Source organism: Metarhizium robertsii, assembly GCF_000187425.2.
Source record: "Metarhizium robertsii ARSEF 23 chromosome Unknown MAA_Scf_11, whole genome shotgun sequence".
NCBI classification, from domain to species: Eukaryota; Fungi; Ascomycota; class Sordariomycetes; order Hypocreales; family Clavicipitaceae; genus Metarhizium; species Metarhizium robertsii.
In genome coordinates this window covers 910,104-932,853 of record NW_011942151.1, presented here as the reverse complement: position 1 = coordinate 932,853, position 22,750 = coordinate 910,104, and the positions used below count along the sequence as shown (strand labels likewise).

At 54.6% G+C, this 22,750-nt stretch overlaps 6 protein-coding genes across 6 annotated transcripts; 4 read left to right on the top strand and 2 right to left on the bottom strand.

Annotated features, from left to right (window-relative positions):
- Positions 1-4,135: 4,135 nt before the first annotated feature.
- MAA_09931 (sulfatase domain protein) lies at positions 4,136-6,538 on the top strand (the record flags this gene model as incomplete). The annotated part of the gene is made up of 1 exon (XM_007827929.2): positions 4,136-6,538. One exon carries the CDS (start codon positions 4,136-4,138, stop codon positions 6,536-6,538), a length of 2,403 nt encoding a protein of 800 aa, XP_007826120.2.
- A 2,337-nt stretch (positions 6,539-8,875) lies between these two features.
- Positions 8,876-10,450, top strand: MAA_09930 (nitrosoguanidine resistance protein SNG1; the record flags this gene model as incomplete). The annotated part of the gene is made up of 1 exon (XM_007827928.1): positions 8,876-10,450. One exon carries the CDS (start codon positions 8,876-8,878, stop codon positions 10,448-10,450), a length of 1,575 nt encoding a protein of 524 aa, XP_007826119.1.
- A 680-nt stretch (positions 10,451-11,130) lies between these two features.
- MAA_09929 (uncharacterized protein) lies at positions 11,131-12,190 on the top strand (the record flags this gene model as incomplete). Its single annotated transcript, XM_007827927.1, has 2 exons — positions 11,131-11,514; positions 11,645-12,190. The coding sequence occupies 2 exons, from the start codon at positions 11,131-11,133 to the stop codon at positions 12,188-12,190; spliced, it is 930 nt and encodes a 309-aa protein (XP_007826118.1).
- A 2,435-nt stretch (positions 12,191-14,625) lies between these two features.
- On the top strand, positions 14,626-15,645 carry MAA_09928 (uncharacterized protein; the record flags this gene model as incomplete). Its single annotated transcript, XM_007827926.1, has 4 exons — positions 14,626-14,799; positions 14,872-15,076; positions 15,140-15,218; positions 15,285-15,645. 4 exons carry the CDS (start codon positions 14,626-14,628, stop codon positions 15,643-15,645), a joined length of 819 nt encoding a protein of 272 aa, XP_007826117.1.
- A 933-nt stretch (positions 15,646-16,578) lies between these two features.
- MAA_09927 (uncharacterized protein) lies at positions 16,579-20,286 on the bottom strand (the record flags this gene model as incomplete). Its single annotated transcript, XM_007827925.1, has 4 exons — positions 16,579-17,256; positions 17,308-17,497; positions 17,556-20,159; positions 20,240-20,286. The coding sequence occupies 4 exons, from the start codon at positions 20,284-20,286 to the stop codon at positions 16,579-16,581; spliced, it is 3,519 nt and encodes a 1,172-aa protein (XP_007826116.1).
- Positions 20,287-21,331: 1,045 nt separating this feature from the next.
- Positions 21,332-22,302, bottom strand: MAA_11641 (uncharacterized protein; the record flags this gene model as incomplete). The annotated part of the gene is made up of 2 exons (XM_011412556.1): positions 21,332-21,844; positions 21,907-22,302. The coding sequence occupies 2 exons, from the start codon at positions 22,300-22,302 to the stop codon at positions 21,332-21,334; spliced, it is 909 nt and encodes a 302-aa protein (XP_011410858.1).
- Between the last annotated feature and the right edge of the window lie 448 nt (positions 22,303-22,750).

The following is a 22,750-nucleotide window of genomic DNA, read 5'->3' as shown; positions in this document are numbered from 1 at the left end:
GCGGCAGCGAAGCCACAAGGGTCCATTCCGCGCGTGTGAATAACTTGTAGCGACAACCCATCTGGGAAATGGGTCAACAACAGGTGCATGAGATTGTGGGCCTCATTTCCGGCTAGGCCCATTCCATGAAGCTGAAGTCTTCGCTCCCGGGACATCAATGGCACATGGTGACAGACGAGTGTGACTGAATGGGAAAGGCATGGTACTTGGATTATTACTAGTACGTAGTAGTACCAGTAGTACCCTCTGGCTGACCCCAGACTCGGGCCAGAATCTCGGCGAGCAAGCGACAGTGAGCACAGGGTTGAGAATGTGGCATGGAACCTGGGCGCGCAGGGGGAGAGGGGGTCAGCAACGCCAAGACCGAATTCCTTTCATATTACGTACATACTGTGATATTTCCATCTGGCGGGCCGAGGCGAAGGGGCGCAACTCCTCCGAGCATGATGAATCATGGACGCATGCTGCTAGGTGGGCATTAATACCGGAGAATGAAATTCCCCTGCTGAGACGAGTATGAAGTTGCGCCTTTTAGCAATATGCGCATCACTGGATGCTGTACCGTGCGTATCGAGGGATCAAGTTACACTAGATCAAAGGGAGCATGAGCAATAAGCCAATGATGGTACTCTGCACTCTGTGCTCCGCATGCTGTGCTTTGCTGCCGTGCTGACATTCCGCCGAAATAAAACTCGGTATTAGTATTGCGGGGTTGGAGCTGCCGCTACCGAGTAGTACTCTCCGACCTCCTCCTCTGGAGAATCGTCCTGTTTGACTTTGTGGCAGTTGGACCCGATACTGAATGAGAATGTGGAATGCACCGCGATGGTGCGAGGCTCAGGGGGTATCGTGATGGATGGCGCTGCAAGCACTCCGCGCTACCAAGCAACTCCTGGCGCTGGATTGCAGCCACCCACCAGCGACACCGTAGTAGATTGAGGTGTTTGCCATCGATTCGATGCCTCTCGGATAATTTCTGCGCTCGCACGGCATGGTGGGGTGTGGTCGAGTCCACCTTGGCGGCGCTCTTGCTAAATTAGAAAGAGGTCGCGTGATGCCATGGGGAGAGTCAAAAGCCAGGCCAAACTGGACTAAAACCCGAGCCGGAATGAACAGGGGGTTGGGCGTTGTCAAATATACAGCGCGGACTCGTCTGCCGGTCAACTGTCTGGCTGGCAGTCTTTTCCTCGATGCTGTCGTGACGTCGAGGTGGGCTTGAACAACTTTTTCGTGCGGAGTTTCGGCTTTGTCCTTGGCCCTGTGGAACTCCCAACTAGGAAACGAGGGAAGGAGCGAGTCGCGTGTTGGACATGGCCACAACCGGGCAAGCGCGCAAAATCCAAATGTGCGGCCTGCGGCTCCTGGTCCACCAGACCGAGTCGCCGCCTGGGGACCAGTACCCTTTTGGGCTATCGTTTCTAAAGGCCTGGCTCGTATTCTCATCACTTTGCAACATCCTTTCTTTTAATACCGAGCTGTGAAGACGGACCCCGTATGCATGCTCGGTACTCCCGTAAACCATGATGCATTTTTGTGACAGATGCCCCTTGACCCACCGCGTCGCATCTTTATCAAGACAAAAAAAGGGGATCTCAGACATACAGTACGTATGTACATCGCGGCTATCGCTGTCAATGCACATTAGAACTGACTGTCTGCACTCCAATTTCATGATGCAAGCTGTGGGGACGAAAGCCTGTTGGCAGCCCTATGAGCCCTGGTCTGCCCTACCCAGTTCATGTCAGAGTTTTTCCCTAGTCACGTCTCGTACTCCGTAGGGAGCATCTCGAATGGAGACGTCGTATCCCTTTTGATGTTCGCAGCTGTCAGTTCGGGGTGACAGCTCCACTTTCCCTACAATACTGGAATAACTACGGAGTACTTGCTTAGCAGTAAAATTAACATTGGTGCTAAATTTTTTACTTGCACAAAGCTATAAATGTAGAAATCATCCAAGGTGCATTTTGCTAGTACCCTCTTATAAAGTCGCGGGTGGTTAATTAAACCGGGGTTGGAGTGAAGGAGTTGTACGGAGTACGGAGTACTTTGAGATTTTCAATGTTTCGTTAATCAACATTTGTCAAGGATTTGGCGCCACTGGGGCCGTCGCGGATTGTCGGCGCAATTCCGACCCAGTACTGCCTACTCCGTACAGGCTACAGTAGAGGCAATGAAGCCAACAAGTCGCTGACAGTACTCCGTACAGCAGCTACATGTATATACCAGACATCTCTCGATCCTTTACCACAAGCCACAGGCCCTCATTTTGGGCTTAGCATGGCACCGTGTGCCGGTGACTGTGCGGGACGAGCCACAGACCAGCTCGATGCCTGCCGGGTGCTCACTCCGTATTCAAGCGCGGCTCTCAAGTTATTGACACAAAGGTCTGGCCGTGATTTGAGAGGGGTCGAGTCGATTCCGGCAACACAGCCATCGAATCCTGGCCCGGCTCAACGCCAATGCGCATTCCAGCGCGCTTCCTTGCGGGCAGGAAGAAACGCGTTCTTCGACAGCCCACACTTTGAAACGCGATCTTGTTTGCCGATCATCTCTGCTCTGAAAAGACCAGTTGACAGCCTGTCACGCCCCCCCCCCGGTTCCATCGTCGGACCTCTTTGTTATCCACTCCCCCTTTTCATGGTGGTGAGCCGCCAAGCTGCCCATCCGCCCATCAAGCCCCCTCCCGCCGGCGGCTCCAAACACACATCAGTCACCAGCCCTCTTCTGAGGCAGTCGTCCATCACCCATCTCTCTAGTCTTGTCCTTGGGACGTCTCGGAGCTCTAAGCTGTCCAGGATTCTCGGAGCACATCCGGTGAGTCCAAGCCATCAATGATCTAGCGGCTACCTCACGCGACACGGTGCGAGTCCCTGGCAGTTAACGGTGCATGCGCACTCTGGACCGGGTCCCTGGATGGTGGCTCTTGAATGTTGCCTTGGCCTTGGCCTGGCTCCCCTCGCTTTCATCATGTTGGCCGCCTCCCGCACCTCCATGTTTAATGTTGCCATGCTAACATGCCATCGTGCAATTGAGCGGCTAGCCCATCCACCCAATGCGCCAGGCAACATGGTCTCCCGAACCCCGTTCGTGATTGCAGCAGTCTGGCAGTATTTATAAAACACTGCAACATCCCCATTGAGGTGCTGGACAGTGGGAGATGCTTGGGGAAAACACACAAGGAGGATGGCTGCCAGAAGTAAAGATTCCGCATGTCGGCCAGGCCGGTGTAGTTATGTAGGCAGGATTCATTCTTCTTATCCCAGCCATTCCCCGCAAGCGAGGGTGTGCCGTTAAGAAAATGCTAGGCTCGTTTGGACGGCCGACCGGGCGTGGGATGAGCGCAAGTCCAGGCGGATTGTGGAAATGGAAGCTTCCATGTCCAGATGTCCTTTCATTCCTAGAGTAGAGATGCACGATGCCGCTGCTGGTGCACTCCGCACGCTTTTCCAGGCTCGTCTCGTGCCCGCCCTTGGCTCTTGGCTCTCGCCTCCTCGAGCGCACACCCATCGTCGCCTCTCTTATTTTTGTTTGTCACTCGCCTCTCCTTCTCGACCTCTTCCCTTTTGGCCCTCCTCTCCTCCCCTCCCCCCATCACGCCGTCGTCTTTTTACTCGCCTCGTCCCGCTTCACCTTGATCGCGCATCTTCCTCTGCTTTGAAGTTTGCCCATTCTACTTGTGCCGGTCCCTGTCGTCTCTGCTGGCTAGCTCGGCATACACGCCCTCTTCTTTTCTCTACACCTTCGTTTCCTGCATTGGCAAGCTGCAGGTGCTGGGAGAGCAAACGAGACCGCTTCAACAGCGGAGTTGCGCCGCATCAACGGACTGGTATCGACCACACACTCCTTCTGCAACATCCCGGCTTGCCTTGTTTTCGAATTTTCCGAGTATGAGATATCGAGCCAACTCTAGTCCCGCCGCCTCGCCGTTATGATCGACACGCCTCGCCGCTCGGCAGGCTCTCTCGCCTCCTGCTTGAATAGCCGACGTTGTGTTTTTACCAATAGACGTCTCTGCCTGGCTTTTGCCTCTCGTTTTGCCAATCGACGGCTTGTTTTCTCTATTGCTGCCGTTTCTATACTCGGTGCCAAATGGGTCCATATATATGCACACATTTCAGCTCTTCCTCCGGCCGAAATGGCTCGATGGGGGCTGTCATTCTTCGCGCAGGACACAGCTTTGTTACTGATGCTGCGCCTGCTGCTGGATGCTGAGTTGCCTCTATTTGCTGCAGTTGGTTGTTTGCGTTTCTTGGCCACCAGTCTGGCCTGTGTTATCACGTTTGTCCAGCATGTCCTCGCCTCAATCAACATCTCATTCTTTGTCGTGGCTGGATCCGAGCTTCACTGGCGCAACATTGGTCTGGCGGGGGACTCATCGTCATGGTCTGTGCTTTTGACTGGGCTTGTGTCATGCTCCATTGCCTTTGTTGCTATTCTCATAGTTGGCTGGCTTCTCCAGGACTTTAGCTTTGCGTTTGCCGGCATGGCTCTCGACATCGTTAAGCTGCCCCTGACTTTCTTGTTCAGCAAGATTCCCTATTGCGGTCGGGGCTCGACCGCGACCGTCAAGTATGACTACGTACCTCAAAAGGAGATTGATCTTGAAGATGGGTCGGACGGTGATGGCGACTTCAACTCGGTCGGGAAGCGCAAGCAGTCTGGTCCCGCAACCCTGCGGGAGAATAAGATCATGTGGCTGCTCTACACTGTGATTGGCATTCTTTTGGTTGCACAGGCAGTCTTGGCCATGGTTCGTCCTGTTGAAAGTTCACTCATCTTCATGTCCTGGACGCCGATTTTGCTGCCCTTTATCGACTTTGCTCATTCGTCGCCGACTCTGGCCGGTCTGCTCCCCTACTATAGTCAGAGTATCGGTTGGGGCTGGGATAATGAGACGGCCCTGGCCGAACCTATTCGCTGGAACTGGCTGCCCGAATCGGAAACCCCGCTTCCTGGATTTGAGGATTGGTATGAAGCCGAGATGGACCATTACAACGCTGCTCAGGACCCCCTAAAGATTTCTAATTTGGAGAATGACTTGCTCAAACCTCTCCGAGGCAAGTTAGGTGATGTCGATATTCGGCATGTGGTACTAATCAAGTTAGAGAGCACCCGCAAGGATGTGTTTCCCATCAAGAAGGATGGCCAGATTTGGCAGAAGTTCGCCGAGACTTGGGAGAATGGTACTTTACCTGATGAGGTGCAAGAGCGGCTTTCAACTCTCACTCAGAATGCAAATTTTCTGACGGGCGATTATAATGATGGATTTGAACATGAGACCACTAAGCGACGCGGTGGCTTGAATGTGAACAATGATCATACAACTGGCACCTACACCCTCAAGAGTCTTCCCGGAACTCTCTGTGGAATCACACCTCTGGTTGCCGACTTCAATGTCGAGTATGCCAACCACATTTATCAGCCCTGTCTGCCGCACATTTTCAACGCATTCAACGCACTTGACCATTCCAACGACTCTGCGAAGCACACCGATGAGTACACGAAATATAAATGGAGCAACGCTTTCATGATGTCGGTTACGAATTTCTACGACAAGCAGGATCTCTTAATGCCCAAGATGGGATACAAGGAAGAGGAGCTTATCCACAAGGAGTATCTGCAGAGCGATGAGGCCAAGTTTGGTAAAAATACTATGCCTGAGATCAACTACTACGGCATGGCCGAGTCTGCCGTTGAGGATTATATTCGAGATGCCTTCAAGACGGCCAACGAGAAGAACGAGCGACTCTTCCTGTCTCACCTGACTAGTACCGCCCACCACCCGTTCAAAATGCCCGACGAGGAAACTTATGTGCCCCTTGCGCCCGAAGGCAAGCTCGAAGACCTTTCGCACTATGTGAACACTGTTGGATTCGTTGACCGATGGCTGGGAAAGATTTTGCAAATCATCGAGGAGGAGGGATCTTCCAACAACACGCTGGTGGTCATGGTGGGTGACCACGGCCTATCGGTTCCCGAAACCGGCGCGGTCACACCGTATTATCAGCCCAATGTCGGCAACTTTCATGTCCCCCTGGTCATGTCACACCCGAAGCTTCCTCCCATCGACATCGACACTCCAGTCAACTCGATATCTATTCTGCCCACAATTCTGGACCTGCTCATTGAGACGGGCTCGCTGTCTCCGTCTGAACGCCAAGCCGCGTCTGACCTGGTTCGCAACTACGAAGGCCAGTCGCTCATCCGACCTCTGCAGATGTCATCGAAGCATACTGGCCAGGCCGACTGGCAGTTCACGGTTATGAACACTGGCCGAGCCCAGGTTGCCACCCGTAGCGCACGAGATCCCAACTGGCGGCTGGTGGTACCTGTGATCAAGGACATTGAGTGGAGATTTACGAATCTCGAAAAGGATCCGCACGAAAAAGATGGAGTTCTTTCGTTTGACTTTGTCACCTTCTTGAACAGCGTGGAGAAGAAGTACGGATCGGATGCAGCCAAATGGGCTGAGGAGGCGTCTTTCATGACGCGGTGGTGGGTCGATGAAAATGCAAAGCGATGGCGTTATACCCCCTGATTATTCTGAAGCGACTTGGACATGCATAGCAAGTCTTTTTTTTTTTCCTTGTCATGCCACACCATCACCACTATAGTAATTTTTCCTTTTCAACGTTGGCGAGAGGGTCATTAGCATCAGAGGGCGGCTGCAATTGAATTCTTGGCTACTATTACCTTGCATCTACTGGTTCATTACCTTTGTTCTGTTTTTTTTTATTGTTACAAATATTTTTTGGCTTTGTTTAACCCCCATTACGGCTTTATTTGCTACTACTTTTTTGTCATTATTCGGGATCACGGAAAACTAGGGGCATCTGGGGCTTTGCTGCAATTTCTTGTACGATAGCGAGTACTACGGAGTATGGTCAATTCATGCTAGAAATGTGTATATCTCTTGGATTCGTTCCATGGGGTGTTTTGGGTTTTGGCCAATGGTATCTGTTCAAGGGCCGAACATGGCCACCGTGACGTCTGGTGTAGTTGGGATAGAGTTTGGGGCGTGGCTCCCGAAGGATGCTGTGTACCAGGCGTTGCATGGTGGTGCCGCATCTGGGCCAGCCAGTCAAAGCCAGGTGCAAAGTCAATCCGCATGCAGATTGCCAGATGCGTCGGCGGAGCACGGGGCACATGAAACGTGCTTAGGGTGTCGGACGTGGGATGTGCTTTGCTTCGGGTCGCGTGGGGGAACAATGGATGCCGGGATGATTGACATGGACATCTGGAGTTGTTTGTGCTGCTGGTTCATGTCTGGTCTCGCGTGCATGCGCCCAGCGGCTCGGAGTCTTTGAGATCGTCAGGCATGGTGTGGGGCACAGTGTGTGCCATGGAGTGTCGATCTGGTATGTCAACTTTATTTTTTCTTCTTCTTCCCGGGCAGAGCTTGTTGGGGCGTTGGCTTAGTGCCGATCACGGCTGTTTTGGGCTGACGGGCCAAGGGGGTCGACGGTACTATTGTTTGTGAGCTGGTAGTGTTTAGGAGGACAATAGGCGCGGGCTATTGTTGGGCTGGGCTGACGGGCTGCATGTGGTCATGTGCCAGCAGTTGACTGATGCTGGCTGGGTCTCGAAAGGGCCGAGAAGCAGCCACTGACTGACTCTCTTGGGGGGTGAATGGAGTTGAATTGCGGCTGCCTTGGCTGCTGAGGCTTTTTTTTCCTTTTTCCTTTTTCCTTTTTTTTTTTTTCCTGAGCCGAGCGTTGGTTGATGTGTTCTGTGCACGTGGTGTAGGACAGGCCGGGCCGGTTCCCGCGGCACCGACTTAGAGACGTGATGAACCTGCCGGGCCTCAACTCTTTGCACCGGACCGCCTCGACCCCTCTGCCCCTCTGCCCCTCTGTCTGGAAGTTCTGCAGGTCGGAGCCAGTGGGAAATGTTGCGCAGGGTGCACGTGCTCGGAGTGACTGACATAACAAAAATGGTCAACCGGTAGGTCGGTTTCGCTGGGGAGAAGTTGAGCGGCCTCGGGGCTGCAGCCCCGCCTCGGCTCCGCGGCCGTGACGGAGCAGAGAGCCGGGTCGTCCCGCCAATCCCATTCGATGGCATTCATTCCCGCGTCCCACCGGGCCAAGCCGAGCTTCAAATTCACAAGTCAGAGCGCGACACTGAAGATTTGACGGACCACGGTTTTACTCCTATCCAATGAGCCCTAGGCTGATCAAGGAAAGGACGCGCGACGGTGGAAGCTGTGTTGAGGAATCCTGGCGTCTGCGTTTCGAGGTGTCGCTCGCGGCTCCTGGTCCTGGTCGTGTTCTGCTCAAACTTTGAGGAGGATTTCGGGGCATGAGCAGCCTGGTATCTATGCTACCTTGAGCTACTCCCGGCTTTTCGACGAGACGTAACATGCAAGTTGTGCGCTGCGCGCATCTTGTTCAACATGATGCCTCATGTCCCCACATTCGTCAGTTTATTCGTCCATGTTGTTTTCTCGTTGCTCATTCAATTGATGTTGATTTGGATTGAGATTGCGCAAGTGACCTTGCGTCATTTGGACGAGGCCATCTTGGCGTGCAAAAATAACCCTTACAATGCCACGACTTGCCATTGTGGTCACGGAACCTAAGATGAGGTTCGATGAACTCGAGATGCAGTTCAGTACAGCCTCCCGCACCAAGCCACGGCGTAGGGCGTCAACCAGTAGAATTCAAGGCCTGGCTGTCCATCATCACGGCTCCCAAGTACACCCATATTTAAGCCCAGAAAGCGCCTCCCTCCGGAGATCACGGAAGTGATAGATAATCCCACCAGCCGGGACGCCCAGCACTCAAAATCCCAACTCGGAACAATGGCCATTTCTTACCCCTCAGCAAGCTTTGCTTGGCTCTAGAAAAAAAAAAAGACATTTAGTCTACCCCTCATGATGAGCGAGAAGAAAACGCAGTCCAGGCGGACCTTTCCCCTGTCCCTTGTCGAGAAATACTACCCCCGCGCATGGGACTGCCGACTGCCGTTCCTGCACCCATCCCTCGCGGCCACCCGGCCCAAGCTCATCAAAGCCGGCATAGTCAACACCCTCATCATCCAGCTGCTCTTCTTCGCCCTGTTCTGCTACCTCTTCGGCGCGCTGTACCAGCAAGGGCCGCGCACCAACAACCTCGACGTGCTGTGGGTAGACTACGACGGCGGCCTCGTCGGGCAGGCCGTCAACGCGGCCTACGCGCGGCTGAGGTCCGACCAGTTTCCCACCCTCGTCGCGCGGCCCGTCTCGCAGTACCCCTCGGCCGACGCCCTGCGCGACGCCGTGTGCGACGCCGACTACTGGGCGGCCGTGTACACGGCGGCCGGGTCGTCGGCCAGGCTCGGCCTCGCCATCGCCGGGCTCAACACGTCGCGGTACAACGAGTCCGACGTGCTCTTCTACATCTGGAACGAGGCCAAGTACCCGGCCGTCACGGACAGCGCCCTGTCCAGCAACATGGTGGCCCTGTCCGGCGCCGCGCGCATCGCCTACGTGGCCCTCAACTGCACGGCGGCGCTGGCCACCGTGCCGCCGGGCGACCCGGCCGCCGTGTCCGTGTTTGCCAACCCGTGGACCATCACGTCCGTCAACCTCAAGGCCACGACGCAGGGCACCCGCGCCGTGTACAACACCATTGCGATTGTGCTCATCCTCCTGCAAAACTTCTTCTTCCTCGCCACCATCAACGGGCTGTACGTGCAGTTCAAGATTTACAACCGCGCCCCGCCCAGGTTCATCATCCTCGTCCGCGCGGCTATAGCCTGCGTGTACACGTTTCTCGGGGGCCTGCTCATCACCGCGGCAATCTGGGCCTTCAAGGCGGGCTGGGACGTCTCGGGGGCCGCGTTCGTCCTGGACTGGGCGACGTTTTGGCTCCTCGGCCACGTCAGCTTCCTCGTGCTCGACGTCTTCTCCATCTGGATCCCGCCGCAGTACGTGCCGTTTGCGCTCGTCACCTGGGTCGTCACCAACGTCACCTCTGTCATTGTGCCCTTCAGCCTGTCCAACGGCTTCTACCGCTGGGGGTACGCGCTGCCGGCGCACGCGGCGTACGAGGTGCTCACCGACATATGGTCGGGCGGCTGCAACCCGCACCTGTACTTTGCGCTGCCCGTCCTGTTCGCGTACGAGGTGCTGGGGATCCTGGGGACCAGCCTGGGCGTGTACAAGCGCTGCCACTTGGCCGTCGTGGCGGAGGAGGCTACCAAGCAGGCGTCAATGCTGCTGGAGCAGACGCGCGAGAGGAGGCAGTCGAGGGCGAATGGAGAAGCCCTCATTGCGGGGGGGAGTGGTCGGGTGGCCGGCACGAGGGCGGAGGATGCTGAGGAGGAGGAGCGGGAGCAGAGGGAGGAGCTGGATGAGGAGGACGAACAGGCTGTCGAGGACATTCAGAGGCTGGAGACGCAGGCGACGAGGATATATTCCAACTTGGGGCCCTCTTTTCAGCTGGTTGGTTCTGATGAGAGGCAGGGTTAGGGTTAGGATGGCGGGGCCAATCGTCGGACTTGTCTTGTTCCCTAGTGGTACGACGCAGTCAATTGACTTGTTCCCCTAGCTGGATGGAGTAAGATGGTTAGCAATGGGCAATATTTTGAATCGTGAATGTTGTACGGGGACATACTCGTGGTTGTACAGAGTGCGCGCGCGTGGCATTGCTTCTTTGGCCAGGTGCTGGCTCTATTCACGGCCTTTGTCCCATGGCTCGCTACCCCGCGGCGATATCGGCCAAATTCAGCCGCAAGTTACTCCGTACCGCTAGGCTTAAGCCGTCAGGGCCCCACGTTGCCAATTGACATCAAGCAGCGCAATCGCGGCTGACGGCTGCCGACGGATGCTCACAGCGGAGGCTGCCGGCAAAGATTGCGAACCCCCGCTAGACATTGCGAACCCCCGCCAATTGATCCGCTCCGGAACTTTTATCGCACCGACATCTGGGAACGTTGAATCTTGAAGCGCCTCAAAATTTTCCATTCTTTGCATCTTCACACTCCTGCATTGCATCTCGGCCCATCCAGTCCATGCGATCCGGCAAACAGTAGGAGCTTACACTGCTCCCGCAAGCACCGTCTAGGCCCTCTGTTGGCACTCTGGCCACTCCAGCCTCAAAGACCAGACCAGGCCACCTTGAAACCGCGCAACCTGCCAATCCTCCCACAATGCCCCAATCAGAACCCACCGACGGCCGAGACACGCCCATCTCATCTGCATCTGCGGGTGGAGAAGGAAAAGGAAAGAGGCGCAAAAGCAAGAACGGTAATGGCGGCGGCGGCAGCGGCAGCGGCAGCAGCAACGGCAGCGGGAAGCGCGAAAGAGGTGACAAGGACGACGAGGCCATGGCCAAGCTGGCAAACGGCCCCCACAACCCGCCCCGCGCCCGCCGCGACGAGCCTGAGCCCAGGACCAAGCGCCAGAAGCGGGAGAAGCGCGATAAGAGCGAGAAGCGCCGCCAGACAGCAGCAGACGACGACGAGGCCAACAGCAGAGACAGCAGCAGACGACGACGAGGCCAACAGCAGCGGCGGCAAGCGAGACGCCTCGCGGTCGCGGTCCCTGGCGCGCCTGGAGAGCCCCGTCATCGACTTTGACGGGCTGAGCCGGCCCAGCGTGGGCGCCCGCGACCGCCTGGAGGAGGACCCCGAGGCGGCGGCGGCGCGGCTCGACCGCATCAAGGGAGCCGTCCGCACCATCCTCGAGTGCGTGGGCGAGAACGCGGACCGCGAGGGCCTCCTGGCCACGCCGGAGCGCTACGCCAAGGCCATGCTGTACTTTACGCGCGGCTACGAGCAAAACGTGCTCGACATTGTCAACGGCGCCATCTTCCAGGAGGGCCACTCCGAGATGGTCATTGTCAAGGACGTCGACGTCTACTCGGTCTGCGAGCACCACCTGGTGCCCTTTACGGGCAAGATGCACATTGGCTACATCCCGAACAACGCCGTCATCGGCATCTCCAAGCTGCCCCGCATCGCCGAGATGTTTGCGCGCCGCCTGCAGATCCAGGAGCGCCTCACCAAGGAGGTGGCCAACGCCATATTCGAGGTCCTGCGGCCCCAGGGCGTCGCCGTCGTCATGGAGTCGAGCCACCTGTGCATGGTGATGCGCGGCGTGCAAAAGACGAGCAGCACCACCGTCACGAGCTGCATGCTCGGCTGCTTCGAGCGGAGGGACAAGACGCGCAACGAGTTTCTCAGCCTAATCAACGTCAATGCCCGCTGAGGGCCTGCGTCTTGTTTTTTTTTGTATTTTGTAATTCTTTGCAATTCTTTACCTCTGCCCTCCATTTTATGTATTTCCTTGCCACTCTCTGTTTTTTCAGCAAGGCAAAAGACGGTGTTTTTATTTTCGGAGGGGGATCCCTCTTCAACTCTTGGCCTTATCGACCCTCCTCACCCTTTTTCAACACATCGTCGTGGGCAAGAATGGGGGTTTTGTATCACTCTGCGTCGGGTGCTTCTGCTTTATTCTGCTGTACCCACTAGCGAGTTCAGTTTCTGACGGCAGACAAGCGCAACATGGTAATATAGGCTCATATTTGTTTTTGGTTTCATTGTCGCTTTCGCTACGCACGCACACGCAGTCACTTGTGCTGCGTCCGCACCTGTTCTGTACTAGTAGGCACGACTGGTCCAGCCATGGGGGCCCAACGAACTGTTCATGATACCATACCGGGCGCCGGTTCCTATACCAATGCCAATGGCCTCGTTGCCGCTCTCGCCCACGTGCACTTGTCCACGACGTGCTAGAGCCCTTCGACGCCCATCCTGTCGCATGCATGAAGGGCCTAGATGGCAGCCGAACTTGCCAGCCGCTCCATGGGCGTTCCGTGACGCCTCCCGCTTGAGGCGGCTCGTCGTATTTCGCGGGTTTGCGTGAACCAAGAGGGCCCGCGTGCCCTTGGACATCAACAGCAGGTCGCAGCTCCGATGGATTCCTGCATAATGACACAATCCGCGCGTCTATATAAAATACAAGAGTCTGAAAAAGACAATACCGCCCAACTTGCGATGTGATGGCCCAACAAGCATCATCCACCCGTGGCGGCATCGCAATCGCCATGCCGCGCGTATTCGCCGTCAGGGGCTCCCCCTTCCAATGCCGCCTCGACATGATGCCCGTGGGCGACATGACAAACCCTGCCGCAGACGGCTCGTCGCAGGGCACACGACAGACGAGGATGAAGCGCGTCACGGTGGACGGGATGCAGTTGAATGTGGACCGTGGGAGAAACTTTGACGTTCTGGCTTGGATGACGTGTTTGACGATATGCTGGTCGGGGCTGTATGCTCCGAGCTTGACGGCGACGAAGTTGAGGGATGGTAGAGCACGGGGTGGGTTCAATGTTGCTACATATACATATATATACGCTAGGAGACTTGGATCTGCACTGTTGTATAAACAGCCGACATGGAGTATACTCGACATGTCGTGGTCCCATGGATACAACAATCTACTGTCTAGTTTGGCATCTCCACAGGCTGATACTGACGAATGGCAGGGATGATGGACATGGCATGGCGCCTTTGCGTTCAAAGATTTGAATGTACACCTATATATCGTATAAGTAGTATACTACGACGTCAACGCCGTTCGTCTGGGCACAGCCATCGACTTTGAATAGTTTACCACATGGCAGGCTTCAACACTCTGTCCTTCCTCGCCGTTCCTAAACTTGATGCGGCGCTGCAAAACGGCGCCAATCTACAGCTGCGACAGGCACGGTACCACTACAGTGTCACGAATGGCGGAATATCCTTGAGTGAATCGGATGCATAGTCTATTGCCGCGTTCCGAGAGACCCACGAGATGATCGAGGTTAAAGCCGAGGAGATTTCACGGTCGCATCAGCAGCGGGGACATTTTGTCCGGCGGTTGAAACTCGACGCCCATCGCGGCACTAATAATAACTCGGGGCGCGCGAGTCATGGCCCCTCGATGCGAACAGAGGACACTTTTCGCAGTTGTCATGATGGCAGCGAGGTTCTGTCGCTGCACCCGAGACGCAACGAGTCGTGGCGAGGGGGGCATCAGTGATTAATGCGAAATGCACGTCGGGCAGCGGCCATGGATGGATGGATATACAGACGGTAGCTTTATATACCTACATGTACGGAGTACCGACACATGTAGGCACTTATGGCCCTTCTTCCTTGGACAACCACCGGCTTCACGGGCAAAACACCCCCATTTCAACCGCCTCGCATTCCTCACGCCACGAGCCTACACCAAGCCTTGTCCGTCCCAACTTCGAAGCATTCTTGCATCTTCACCACTCGCATTCGCCCCACCGCGATCCCTATCTCTAGTCGAAATAGGAAACTTCCAGACGGGTTCCCCTGGGCGTTGGCCCGCCGTCGAAAAGCACCGCCCAGTCGGAGGGCGAGGCCGCCCTCCCAAGTTGACCACCCCCGATCGCATCCACAGGGCACAGCCGCATCGTGTGTATGTAGGGCTGCTACGGCACGGCGTGAAACGGCAGACACGAGGGACGTCAGGATCCCTGCGGTTCCTGAAAACTAGTCACTAGTCACCGAGAGCATAATCCCCCCCCCCCAATCCCAATCCCAATCTCCATATCCTTTTTTTTTCCCCTTCCCGTACAACTTGTCCCCTCGTCTCGTGCGACTACACGTCTGGCAGACGGGCAAAACGACATGGCCATCTTTCGGGAAAAAGGCAGGTGGCCGCTCGTCCGGCGCCTTCGCTGGCTACGAATCGGCCAGTACGTCCTCAACGTGACCATCATCGGCATCAGCGCGTTCCTGCTCGCCGTGCTCATCTCCAACGACGCCGGGCTGGGGGGCAGCGTCACCATGGCCATTGCGGTGGTGAGTCTGGGCCCGAGATAGTACACGCCCCGGAAATTCAGGAATTGTCTGCTAACCCAACGCAACCGCCAGGCGGGCCTGACCTTGATTCTCACCGGCATGCAGCAGTGCTTCGGCACGCGCCTGGCCGGCTACCGGCGGCGCGGGTGCCTCATCTTCTTCATCTTCTTCGACCTGCTCTGCATGGGGCTGCAGGTGCCCCTGGTTGCTGTCCTGGCGGCGGCCGGCCTGCCCGTCGACTGCCACGGCATCGCGTTCGGCAAGGACCCCTTTGTCTGTGAGTACTCGCGGGTCTGCGAGAGAGAAGCAGAGGACTGCTACTGACAACGCATTTTTGTAGTCGGGGAGAGTGGCCGCGGACTGACGCCGAATTTCTGCGCCGTGCCCAACACCACCTTTTGGCTGTCCATTATTCTCATGTATGTTTTTTCTTATTTTTTGGGACGCGGGGACGCGGGGAGGTTGTGCTGACTGCTGCTCCTTAGATTATCTTACATGTACACCCTTAGCCTCATCATTCGGCAGATTGTCGCGGTGAGCAGGGAGCTGAAGCTGCTCCGGCAGGAGGAGAAGGACACGGCGAGCAACGAGCGCATCACGGCCATCATGGCGGCTCACCAGGCTCCCCCGCGGACCTGGAACCGCGCGCGCCCGAACCAGGTCGAGACGGTCGACTTGCGCTCCGAGCCCGTCCGGGCAGTGGACGAGCCGGACGTCGAGGCTGCCGTGGTGCCTCCGGCCGACGTGGTGCCTCCGGCTGCCGGTCCTTCGGCTGGGGAGGCGCCTCCGCCCTATATTTCTGCCCAGCCGGTGCATGATTTAGCGACACGGTTGAAGAAGAATTAATACACGGGGGATATTTTGTTTTGACATGTACACGTAACGAGAATGGGTTCAAGGGGGAAATAGGAGGCGGTCTGTACAAGGCGACTTGTGGCCGTGTGACGGCACACATTCGCCATGACGACCGAGCAAACGCATCATGTACAGCTTAGCTTCTAAAAACAAATAGCAATTGCATTGTAAACTGGAAACTCTAGTCGTCTTTATTCATGTTTGGCAGTTACTGGGCGAGCAACCGATTCGTCTGTTCAGGCTGCAAGTTCAAGTCCAATTGGCACTTCACGCGGCCCTTGACGTCTCCAGAATCCAGAAAATATGCCACCGGGAAGCCCAGTCCCGGCTATCGAGCTACCCCAAATCTATATCTCAGGACTAGGATTGATCCCGGTACACCACTTCGTTCTGCTCAAAACATGAGGAACTTCTATCCCGGCACTGCCCTGGCCATCCTGGAAGCTGAAAGCACACCGTCCTAGGAGCAGGGGCTAAGAATAAGTGCATTGACAAAATGGTTGAAGATTACTTGGAAACAGCACTTGTTGCTGCAGAAGAGAAAGCTTGTGAAGCTGAGTGTAGTCCCTGGGATAAGCATTGTGACCTGGGCTATATCATCTAGCCGGAGCGGAACCGCAGATGCATGTGGTTCCCCTGAGCCTCAGGACAGTCAGTTTATCAACCGACGCTCAATACGACTCACTTCCGAATACACGCCAGATGTTCTTGTGACACATTTACATTTGATTGAATAATAAGATACTATCACGATACACGCGGTCTTGTCCCCATAATCTCTTTGCAGTTACCCCGAATTTTCAGCCGTCTACAATTACGCCGCCTTCCAAAAATTACCATCACATGATTTGTCCTCATGAACAAGCAAATATCTATCCCGCAGCAATCATTCGTAAGTAACCACCTCACTTCCACTCCTATATATTAGTTCAAAGCGTCCCAAACATACTCCTCTCCCATTCGTTCGTGACCTGTTGGAGTCCAACGCCAAACACCGCGTCGAAGGGCAGATTCGACAACCTCGCGCTTGACTGGCTGAGGTGTAACTGCTTGGCGACACTGGGCAGCTTCGCAGCTGTTATCAGTCCAGCCAAATTGCAGATCATCAGCCCACCAGGTGCGAAGTTCAAGCCCAACATGAAGGCGGACAAGTACAGATGTGATGTTCTGGAATCCATCAAATGTGACTGGGGTGAGAGGGCAAGGGGCATTAGGGAAGCTTGGACAGGCTGGCACGCGCTTTACCTCTGACCATGCAATGGACATCTCATTTGAGGTGGCCTGGTTGTAAGTGTAAGCAGAGACTTCGAACTCACACCACTGCTCGGTACCCAAAGCGGCACATCCCAGATTTGCGCTATACAGGTTGAAACGGAAGCAGGGATTGGGAGAGTTGGGCCCAACACCAATCTCAGCCGTATCACTGCTCCCCGTTGATGCAGGACTAGTCAGAGCAGGCGGGACAAATTCCACGAGTTGGCCGCCGGATGAGGCCATGTACCCCTGAACAGATTGAGGTGACAATGGCGCAACGAGGAATCCCTCTGAGAACCAGAAGTCTCCAGCTGGGTTGAAAAGAGGACCCGGCTTCAATGTATCAAACTGTAGACAATTAGCACTAGAAGTTGAACGAGGCTCTATTGAATCACCCACATTTACTGTAGTATTGCCGACCTTGCCGCCAGCTGGGCACATTACATTAGCAGGAGGGAGAGCAGCAACACTGGGGGTTGATGGTGCTGGGGTAGGATCCATAGGAGGAGGAACCAATGTTGCACTCTCAGTCAAAGGCGGAAGACTCGCAGAGGTCGAATTGGCCCAGCCAGCGCCGGGGGAGACAAACCTGTCTGCGAGTTAGTAAAATCCATTCCGACGAAAGAACTCACTCGGGTATTACATACTTCTTCAATGGCTGAACAGCGCGCTTCACAACAGAAACCTTGGAAGGAACAGTAACAGTAGTGAGAGTAGTCAAGGCAAACTTCATGGTATATGTTGTGGTTGGCTCGGGAATGACATTGACCCAGGTGCTTGTTTGGACAGAGGTTGCAATCGGGCTGGCCTGGGGATTGAACAAAGATGATAAGGCACCATATCCAGCAGGAGAAGCACCGGCCGGCTGCCAGCCATATCCGCCGGGCGTGCCCTGTGGTGCAGGACCAGAAACAGGCAATCCCTTGTTGTCGGCATTTCCAGGACTATTGTAGACAGACAGGGGTACGGCAGTGACTACCGACAGGACAGGGATACCACCTGGGCCAGTAACAATGGTGAAAATGGACGGTTTTGCGCCAACGTCTGTTCCAACAGGCAAACCGCCAAGTTCAGAGCTGACTACTGGTGGGGAGAGTACAGTAGGAGTGGCCGGGGATCCTGTTCCGTATTCTTCCAAGGCAGGCGAAACGGCCGAAGCAGCCTCTGGGATAGTCACAGCGTTTGTGACTCCAGAGGTCAACGCCTGTGGCTGGGGAGTGATAACAATCGTCTGAACAACAGGTGAAGGGACTCCATTCGGCCCGACAACGGTGACGGTAACAGCAGTGGTAATTGGGCTTACAGAAACAGTCTCTGATGGGTTGACCCCTTGATGGAGATCACTGAAACCCGGAGGGACAACAGAAGGAAACCTAAGTGAGGTGGCGAGGACAGTGGCACCTTGCAGTCCCGATTCCTGTGTTGTCAAGACAATTGTTTCCACGACGGGGGTTGCAACACCATTCGGGCCAAGGACATCAACAGTAATGCAGGTCGTGTAGCCTGAACCAGTTTGAGCGGGGATAGAAACACCTTGAGGAAGCCCATTGGTTTGGCCCTCGGGAACGAGTGATGGAAGACCAATGATGGTACCAGTCGGCAACACATTACTGTTGGGCATCACAACTGTAGATTCAAGGACAGTAGGAAGGCCATCTGTGCCAAGAACTGTGTACGTCAGGCAAGTAGTCAGCCCTTGAGATGCCATCTCGACAGAGCCAACCTGGCCTGGAGCGGCAGTGACTTGTCCTGGAACGCCAGTGATGACTCCGGATGGGGCTATCGTCGCAACAGGTGTGGCGGAAGGTCCAGGAATGAGAAAGCTAGTTTCGACAACTGTGAGTTTACCATCTGTCCCAATAACTGTGTAGGATGAATGAGTGGTGATCGCCCCTGCACCAGGTATCAGGGATCCAGGAACAGCTGTGGCTTGTACGGAGATACCGTTTGGGAGATTTTGGGGCAATTCGGTAGCCAAAACAACGGATGCAGGAACCACCAAGGTAGATTCAATCACAGTTGGTCGGCCGTCAGGTCCAATGACAGTATAGCTAGTGCAACTGGTGATGCCCTGATCATTTGATGGCGCTTGAGTAGCTCCAGGGGAAACAGAGACTCCAGTTGGCAATGTAGCAGCAGACGCGACAGTGACAAGGCCAGTTTCGATGACCCAGGTGGAATAACGAACAGTTGCGGTCCCGTCGGTTCCAAGGACAGTAATGGCTGTAGTTCTAGCAGTTCCTGGCCCTGTGTAATCAGGAATAGCGCCGCCGGCCGTGATGGTTGTGACAGGAGTTTGCTGGCCGACAGCGGTAGAAACAGCCTGGGGAGAAATATTGCCATCAGGTCCAGTAACAGAAGCAAAGGTGACTGTTGGTGCACCGCCATTGACCTGATTTGTGTTCAAAGTTGATTCAATCACAGTTTCTTTACCATCAGTGCCAGTAACAGTCCAGCAAGTCACCGCAGGTCCTGATCCGGAAATGGCTTCGGTTGCAGCGGTGCCAAGAGTGATGGTGTGCTCAGAAATGACAGTAACGGGACTTGGGCCTCCATCAGAGCCGGTAACCCACTCAACATCAGTATCGGTGACAATTGTGTACAGGTTTGAGGGATGCACCACAGTGCCTCTGTTGTCACCATCACCACCATTGGGATTGGCAGTCACTTGGCCAGTGTTACCTGTCGAGTACGGCGAGTTAGGTGGAACATTCTGGACAGTGACAGTGCCTGGAGTAGCACTGCCATTGTCTCCAGAATCATCGGTTTCAACGGGACCTTTGTCCGAAGCTGAAGCAGGATTGCCATATGTAACAGAGCTTGGAGATGAACCATCAGAAGGAAGAGATCCACTGGTGACATGGCCAAAGTCTGAAGCAACAGAAGTGGGATTGTTTCCAGAATCAGAGCCACCACTCCAGAGATCTGAAATGGTCAGGGTAGTGAAGACCTGGACAGTTGGTCGGTTTCCATTGGAAGAGTCCAATGGAGAAACTTGAATGGTCCGATAACCAGTGTGATCAGGAGTTCCGTCAGTGCCGGTGATGGCTGCAGGGGACTCATTGCCGTTGGAGACAGGACCAGTAGGATAGACAGTAACAAATACAGTTGTTGTGCCCTGCATCTGACAAGATTGCCCGTTGGGGAAGCCATTAGAGTTTTCGCCACTATTGTCAAACACGGTGACTGTGCTCTGTGGGGAGTCGACTTGGCCAGCAGAGTTTTCGGTATCATTGCCATCATCAGGATTTCTGTTTCGTTTAGTTAGCCAAGTATCGCAGCCAGAACATGGTGAACTTGCCCATAGGTTGCTTGAGCGGCAGCTTGGTACAGAAGACTGCTGGCCACCGCGGCCCCGAAAGTCAGGGAAGCACGCATGGCGGTCGGCGGATTGAAGATGCTCAAACAAGACGAAGCAGCGGCCAAACTGATGATTCAAACAAGTGATTTCTGCAGGAATACGAGAATCAAGAAAAAGGGTCGGCGGTAGTGAGGAGAGTACAAAACGGCGGATGAAAGAGAAATGGTGTCGAGAGGATAAAGGAATTCAGGTGTCGAGACAGAAAAGGGCGGCAGAGTTCAGGAACGGCACAAACGGCAGGTCAGAATCAGGTTTTCAAGCCATGGAAAGTCATAGAATAGCCAAGAGCTGTTGAGACCGACATCTCGTGCCGTGTTGCCGATATCTGTCAACGGAGGAAGGAGCAGGCTAACAGTTGCCAGGCGCCGGGGAAGGCCCTTTCGCAGAGAAAAACTCAGTCAAGCCAACGGCCAATCTTGATGTATTCGACAGTACGTCTAATAAGCACATTATCCATTGTCCATTATGACTTCTAGAATTGGGTTTGTGATGGGAAATGCACGATGACATGATCGCTGCGACGGGATATCAATAGACTTGTCGGGCCAGTGTGAAGGTTCTTTCTTCCATGGAATCCTCCATATTGCCCAAAGCTTGAATGCTGCGCAGTACGTAGCTAGAAAAACCCAGAGCTCCTTCCCGTGAACACAATACTGCATGGAAACCACAGAAATAAGGCCAATCTCAGCCCACAAGTTGTGCCTAGTCTATAGCTGTCACGCCATTATCACAAGCCAAGATTTGACAGAAGGAAGCTGTCCTATCACAGCTTGAGAAATTACGGCAATAAATGCCGAGCCAAGATTTAAGTTTGAACTTCCCAATGAACAGCTGCCAGGTCCGCCAAGAAGTGCCAGACGGTTGACAGACAAGGAGGAAAGTCATGTGTGCAAGCCCCCATGGAAGTCGCAGGCCAGGCTCGAGACCAAAGAAAGGACAGTGGCCACGGAGCGCAGGTCGCAAATCATGCAGGTCCCGATTATCGAATAGAGCGCGGCGTGTGGTGCGTGTGGTGGAATGAGACGGGCACAAGCATGCAGTTCAAAAAAGGGATCAATGTCATCATGCCATTTGGTCAGAATACTCTGGTGGGGCTTCAGTTGGAACTTGCTCATTGACAATAAGCGAATCGACACCCGTCCTTTTTCGCTCGTCCTCAATTCTTGCGGCCCACAACGCTGATCCCGTCGTTGTCGTCAGGAGGAAGAAGAACGAAAGAATGGGGACCAATTCGAGAATCATTGCGACAGTACCAAACCAGACATAGTCCCAGGTCAAAAGCTTGATCTCTCTCTTTTGTTCTTCCTTTGAAAGCCCGCGGAGCTGAAACCACCGATAATGGGAAAGCTTGCCAAGTCTGGTGCCTGTGATGATGATGAAAGCCGGCGTGCCAACATAGGGAACAAGGTTGAGAGGCAAGAAAACAACCAACTCGACAATCTGTATGATGCTCCAGGGTTGATATATGGCGGGACTTGTCGGTTTTCCAAGCATTTTGACAGAATTCGGTGCTTCATTGAAGAGAATTCGGTGAGGCGAAACGAGGTCCTTCAAGCCCAGCTTAATGAACGTTGCCTAATGAGGGCGTTAGCTGACCAGCAAGTCTCTAGACCGAGTATCGCGTTGCGATAGCTTACGTCAAAAACGTCCACCCGACATTCATCGACAAAGAACCCTTCAAAAAGACCCTGTATGATGATCAACCCTTCGCCTAACGTCAGAACCACGGCGTTGACCCATGCTCCCCAACCATGAAAGATGGCGAGGAATGCAAACTGCGGTAAAAAGGCGAACGTGAAGAGGATAAAGTACACGAAGAATGATATCAGAGACAGGGGCAGGAGTCTCCCACTGAAGAGGGGCCAAAACTCCTTGTTCCGTAGGAAGTACCATATACCGCGCAACGGGTATGAAGCCGCGATGCCAGCCCGTTTGGCATAGTTGGCCGGCCGTGAGTCGGTGAGCGAGCGAGCGTCTATGCCGATGGACTGGCTGCCGTACAGGCTGGTGGACAAACTGCCTTGCGACGGCATCGTGAGATACAGAATAGGTAACGAAGTTTGAGAGCAAAGTTGCGGTCGCGTCGCCAGGAACGCCAAAGCGCCTGGTGGTTGCGTGTCCCTCGGTAGTACGTCACACCGTCGGACGTGGGGCAGCTCAAGTGTCCGGTTCGGATTGGGCCAGCTGAGAGCAAAACGCTATTGGCCTGCCTTCACGAACACGTTGGCTACCCTGGGGCTTGGAAGGCATGTGATTTTCGTACGTGCCACAACTTCTGTTCTACACAGCACGCCGAGGACTAAAAGGCTTTTCAGCACCAGTGTATAAATACCAATAGCATATGAAGAATATTCCAACGTTCCAGTAGGAATCATCGGCCCAAGGGCGGTCCAACACACAAGGTTGTGATACAAAGACTTCAAGTGTCAATCTTCTCGAGGGAGCGATCAACAACCCAACAAATTGCTAATTGCGGGTAAA